This window comes from Mya arenaria, chromosome 9 (assembly GCF_026914265.1).
Source record: "Mya arenaria isolate MELC-2E11 chromosome 9, ASM2691426v1".
Taxonomy (NCBI): domain Eukaryota; kingdom Metazoa; phylum Mollusca; class Bivalvia; order Myida; family Myidae; genus Mya; species Mya arenaria.
Window position 1 is genome coordinate 58073027 of NC_069130.1, and position 6872 is coordinate 58079898.

Genomic DNA, 6872 nt, shown 5'->3' on the forward strand with positions numbered 1-6872 from the left:
TTTGTACTATTTTGTTCCATTCCCAGGACTCTGTTTGTAATATTTAGTCCTTAATACAAATTAAAGAATTTATAACAAATTCTGTCTCAATATTTCTTAACACCCAGTTGCTTTAGAATTCAAAATGGCACTACAGTTTTACAAGAAAACGAAACACTTCTTATATAAGCATATTCTTCTGGTACTCATTTTGTTATATATATTTTATTACATTTACATTAAATAACATTTTTTTTATATGAAAGGGTGTCATTTTTTTTCAAAATATTTTTTTACTTCACCTAGTTCAGATAATCAAAACAACAGAATTTCTTAAAATTTATTTCTAATCTTATATAAAATAGTGACATTACCAATACCCATTCAACACAGACATGTCATGTTTATCAAGCACTTACAAAACTCTTTGGAAACATTCAATTATAAACTGTATATCTTCATATTTGACACAAATTTTATCAACTTTAATCAAATGAATCTTGTAAATTTCTTCAATAGAAGGGAAGTAACTCAGTTTGTGACTGTTACACCAAAGGGAGACAATCCCTTCACAAAGTTCTGCACCATCTGTTGCTCACTTGGTACTTGTAGAAAACAGGGCTAAAAGTCCAGCTGCGCCTCCTACGGAGAACACGTAGTTGCTAGATAGTGGTTAAGGAAAATAACTTGTGTGTAATAACATTTTTAAGCATGCATATTAACTACAATGCTAATTTTTCATAAGAGTGAAATGCAGGCATCGAAATCAGACTTTTCGGCAAACAAGCCCCATTACTTACACTAAGGGGCTTACTGCCTTACATGTATGCTCTTTCCACAACTTGAAATGGTATGTATATATGCAAGTCAAAGGTAACCTTTGAAATGTTTTTTTATAATCTAAAGAGTATTTAATGATACTGTATTTAGTTGGTGTAGGAGCAGGATGCTAGTCCCTACCCAGTGTAATTTTTTCACTTGCACAAAAACAAATACAATTACGTAAGAATAAATTTCAAGCATTCAGAGTTCTACATTTGAGCAAAGCTACAATATATTTAACAAGAAAGAAGACACATTACCAACACATATACACTTTTAGAAGTTTATTCTTTTTCCTTTTAACTTTATGGCACTTGCCATTTTTAAGAAACCAAAATTGATTTGCAGGCCCAAGCATCATTGTTTACTCTAGCCATGACCCTGAAACTGAGCTATTATAATGACCAAAGCCTTCTTAATAGCTTCCCTTTTTAACAATCACAATCTTATATTGTAAATTAAAAACTATGCAAATTATGTTTCATACTGTACACTATGCTTTTTGATGATGATCCAATCAGTGGCTGAAAAGCCATCCAACGAAATTATTGGATAAGACGATTACTGATTATGATAACACTGATTGTTAAATGTAAGAAACTGTTAAAATGACAAAGAAAAGGCACGGGGCAAGAGGAAAGGGCAGCACAGTAGATTTTTGGCACTCAAATGAGAAGAATGCCACACTGAGTCCAAAAGGCCTTGTGATACACTAGTATTAGATGTTGATTTAGGTGAAAACTCAATTAACATCATCAAGCTTTCAGATATTTGCATTGAACTGTTCCCAAAAGTGTTGGGTATTGCGACAAGCACAAGTATATTTGAAAGGATACACATTCGGGTTGAAATTTCTTAGGATGTAGAATGATGTGATGATCAACAACACCAGGAAGAATGCGTTGTTGTAAAAAATGGAGAACGTTGTTGCCTCGTAGTCAGCTACCTCATTCTTCTTCCACAAAATCCTGCAAGAAATAACAACCATATTAACAACAGATACAGTGGACTTCCATGAATATACCTTTACATACTAATTTTTATTATAATGTACCTTATTGTTACATGTACTTGGAAACAATGACCACATCTAAAGAGCTTTTTTAGTCCTGTTAAGTTTATAAACACTACAAGGAAATGTGTATGCACAAATGAAACTTTTACAAATATTATAAATAAATGTCTTGCAACTAGATAAAGTACTTCTTCAAACATGGATATCCAATCAATTAAGTTTCACATTGAATTTAAAAGAACAGTTATTATACTTTTTCACCAAATGTTAAGACCGGCAACACTGAGATTAAGCTGCTTGTATATACCTCTCATCCTTTTCTTTCTTGTTCATCTTTTTGTCATCTGCCACTTTCTTCATCACTTCCCTGGCCACTGCATCTTCTCTCTTCTGTGCAATCCTGTAGGTACAAAATATTGTTGGGAATAAGACAAAATGCTATAATCAATAAGATGATAGATAAATAGTGAAATACTTTCATACCTAAAACTTGGCATTTTGGTTTCATTGCGTTTATAACTGCAAATTTCTTCTGAGTGTTTTGTTACTTCCATTCATCCAGCATTGATAAATTAAGTAATTATAAAAAAAGAAGACTGTGATACCAAAAACCTTGATTAATTACACTTATTTTCACATGATGACATTTGTATTCACTATGAATGACAACTGAAATCTTGAATTTGTTCAAACAAAACTTATATTGGGCATGAATAAATGATCAGCAGATATTAAGTTACTTTACAACATTAGGATTTAAAAACTTACTTGTGTTTGAGAACAAACTTGACGTTTTTGTATGCAAAGGCGACAAGGTAAGTGCTGATGAGGGTGCCTACAACAAACAGGATACCAGACTGGTACAGGTCCATCTGGTGGATGCGCCAGAATAACCCTGCAATACAACAACATTGTCAGGAAATATAAATCATAGTATTGTCAAGTAAACGCTTGAGTGGACTGAATTTAACTTAAGTGTCCTTTCAAAAAATGTGCCACTGCTTCTTTGTCTAAAGGGCATACTCTGAATTGTACGAGTTTTAACATCCATTAATTTAATAACAGATGATGTTAATTTATCTAAGAGTAAGTTCAATGGCTATTTATTAAACTCGGGCCACAGTACCACACCTAAAATCTCACTTTTAAACATTATCATGCTTCAATATGTTATACCTGTCACACAAATAAAATCATGTAAAAAGATGGTTATACAAATAAAAAGAAGACAACAGTTAAGTTAAAGAAAGACAAAAGAACATTGTAAAGTTAAAAGTACGGTGGCCAATGTTTTGGTAACAGCTGTATTTTTCAGGTATGAAACTCAAAAGTGAAAAACGAACACTGAACCACCATGTCATTGTTAAATACAAACTCACATAACCATATTTATATCGACGTGTTTTTTTAAATGAATTAGTTTAGGAAACATAGGCCTTTCCGACTCCAAATATGTCAATACAACATTACCTTGCCCCACCCACCATGCCGACGTGGCAAGAGTAGTTACACATTTTAATCAACTTACAAATTGGAATAGCTGATACAATCAATGCATTTCCATAGAACAGCGCAGATGACTTAGTAGTAACATTTCTGCTGAAATCCTGCAGCAGAAGCTCTTCTTCTTTCGTAAGATTCTTTTGTTTTAAAGATTTTGAAGTCATCCTGCCGGTTTGCAAATGAGACTAAGGAAAAGAACCAAAGTGTCCGAATACCGGAAGTGACACGGAAATGTTGCAAACGTCTAGTGATCTAGACTTTAATTTAGACAAAACGGCGATTCGTTCTCTACAGTGATCTCACCACACTGAAATATTGGAAATCCTGCATATCACGTATCGTTTAAAAGGCTACATATCCTATAATTATTATAATCATTGATCAATAAAGTATTGTAAGGTTCATTTTATTAAACACATGACAAGCTACTTTTTTGTCGGAAATTAGCTCTGCGAGCTGGGAGTAGGAGTAGGAGCTGGGATGTGTTATTAGTCCCAGCTGCGAGCTAGTGTTGTAATTTATGTGTGTCCGACGTGAAAGAAAAAAATGTCTTGTATCTTGTATCTCAGTAGAGTTGTCTCCAGGTTTGTAAAACTATTTAAACTGTCTTAGGCCCGAGGTCAGATCCCACTTAACTTTCAAACCGCCCCTGCCCCACCGCTTCAAAAAAAGAAATCATTTCTCACCATCCAACTATACAGACCTGTCTCTCTAACAGACTCCAGCAAGGTGTTGGAACATATCATCTTCAGCAACATCATGCCTCACTTTGACTTGCACAGAATTCATACTGACTTCTAGCAAGGGTTCGAAAAAAAACCCGCTCCTACGACACTTAACTCCTGATAACCATCAACTACTTCGCTAAAGGAATAGAAAACAACCATCCAGTTGACACGGTTCTAGTAGACCTCTCCAAAGCATTCGAAAAAGTTCCACACTCTCATCTACTTCAGAAACTGAACTTTTATGTAATGAGAAGCACAAACCACTCCTGGATTGAAGACTTTCAATCAAACCACTCCTGGATTGAAGACTTTCAATCAAACCACTCCTGGATTGAAGACTTTCAATCAAACCACTCCTGGATTGAAGACTTTCAATCAAACCACTCCTGGATTGAAGACTTTCAATCAAACCACTCCTGGATTGAAGACTTTCAATCAAACCACTCCTGGATTGAAGACTTTCAATCATCGCGCTCACAACATGTTGCCCTTGAGGGCTCCTTTCCGGCTACCTCGCCCGTCACCTCTCGCGTTCACCAGGGCAGTGCCATTGGCCCGCTTTTCTTCCTGGCCTACTACAGTAATATAAGCACCAAAGTCCAATCCACGGCTGGCCTCTTTGGCGCACACAACCTGGCATTGTTCGACAAATTTCCGTCGAGTTAAAGATTTGGCCAAGGATTGCATCGTTAAAATACAAGCTAAAATGTTTCACATTTGTAGAAGCAGAAAATACCATAGACTTTTATAAGCTAAGAAATATTTTCATATCTTTTCTCTCAAAAAAGTTGGATTTAGGAATTAACGCCACTTTCTTGTTTGTTTACATCGGTTATGACCCGTGGTGAGGCATGTGAGAACCTCGTTGAAGTCACGTGTTTATTTACACTGAAACGGAAAGCATCCAGCACCGGCGCAATAACGCGGGAACAACCATGCTTTTTAAGATAATTCACAACCTTGTGTATATTACATCAGATCCCCCACTCATCAATACCAAGTCTACCAGAGGTCACAAGCAACGCTTCAGCCAAACCCGAGCCCGCACAAAAGTATCTTTCCCGCAACCATCGTCATCATCGTCATCGTCAGCATCGTCATCATCGTCACCATCGTGCTTTAGAACAAGTTGCCATAACCAGTCCAGCCTTAATGCTTTCCAATTAGCTCTGACCAGCCAACACATACCATAACACTTGGATTGTTTTTCATCTTTTTAAAAAAAAATGTAGATAACGGAACTTTTATTTTGAAAACAGTCAGCCCTGCCTGCTATGTATGTATGTTTTAGCCGGAGTGATGCAATCACTGGAGATGATTATAATTAAATCCTTAAAATTGCACTGCAAATACTACCACAACACATCATGTTTGTACCTGAATGATCAATTCCACCCGAGGCACCCCAGCGTATTCATAACCTATATGATGTACCAGTATATTTTATGGATACGCTTGGATTTTAATACAAGGATAATACATTCTTATCAAACTAAATACTCATTGATCATGTTGTTATTTTAATGTTTACTTTATTCAACACATGGCAAGCTTCTTATTATAATTTTATCATTAACGGAATGCACTTCAAATACAAGAAAACCACAACGCATTATGTTTGTACCTTAATGGTAGATTATAACCAAACCTTTAGGAATGCATTATTTTTTATCATTATGAAAACCTTTATGTTCTACTGATGGCACTTTGAAGGTGACCTACTGGAACCATCCCTAAAATTATATTTAAACTTTGGAGTACGAAGAATTAGTCCCAGATAAATCTGACTTTATTTAATGGTTCAGGATTGTTACAAACAATTTTAAAGATGTTTAGTGGTCTACATAATATTTTATAAACTACCCACTTACTGGGCCAGCCACTGTTCATATCAACCGTTCACATGATTAAAATCAATAACGGCTGACTGCTGATTTACCGAAATAAATGTATTGAAATACTTGAGAAATACTGCCTTTTAATTGGACAAAATATTATGTCGGCCACTAATACCATTCTTTTTTGTAAGAATATACTAACAATCTTTAACCATAACTTCAAAAACTGCGTGTTCATGTATTTTAACTCAGATGGGTCTAGTTTGAAATAAAACTTGAAACATGACGAATGAAACGTTTGACCATGCAATTCCTTGTCAAAATGCCAGTTAATTTCAGTTATAAACGTACCGCACGTATTTTTTCAACAATGATGGCTTTAGTAACAGACCAGTCAAAAACGCAGATTTTAATATATTCAAATATTTTCGTATCCAAAAAAACTCCACAATAAAACTATATTCTCGTTTTGATTCATAAACGGATTTATTTTTTGAAGTTGAACAAATATGTCTTCAGATTTATTGTTTAAATACTTTTAATGTTTTAATGTGTAACCATCGGCAAAAAGAATGTTATTATAAAGTAACAAACTAATAAACCAATATTAACAAACATCTAGACCGGTTTCTCATTTCATTTCGTATGTCACAAAATTAAAATAAATTGATAACATGAACAATTATAGTTTTATTTATTTGAGATAATCTCATGCCATTAATCTCTCTGGTCAAAACCATATCAGTGGAAAGTAAATATCCATGTTATGCCAAGTCTATGATTACAAACAAATATATACGCAACGAATACCTGACAGCATTTTTTTTTTCGAAAAACTCTTGAAGCAAAATTTATTGAGTCATTAAATTCCTGCGTTAGTTGTTGAGTGGCGCTATGGTTGCATCGTAGCGCAGTCTTATTGATGTTGACGGACGCATAATAAAATTTTGTTGAACTTTGTTCCTAATCCCTGATTTAATGGCTGGA

General features: G+C 34.7%; 1 protein-coding gene across 1 annotated transcript; it reads right to left on the reverse strand.

Moving 5' to 3' along the window:
• Positions 1-305: 305 nt before the first annotated feature.
• Positions 306-3534, reverse strand: LOC128202997 (translocon-associated protein subunit gamma-like). The gene is made up of 5 exons (XM_052904217.1): positions 3345-3534; positions 2585-2711; positions 2124-2216; positions 1638-1769; positions 306-641 (listed from the first exon to the last, which is right to left on the reverse strand). The coding sequence occupies exons 1-5, from the start codon at positions 3481-3483 to the stop codon at positions 575-577; spliced, it is 558 nt and encodes a 185-aa protein (XP_052760177.1). The 5' UTR covers positions 3484-3534; the 3' UTR covers positions 306-574.
• Between the last annotated feature and the right edge of the window lie 3338 nt (positions 3535-6872).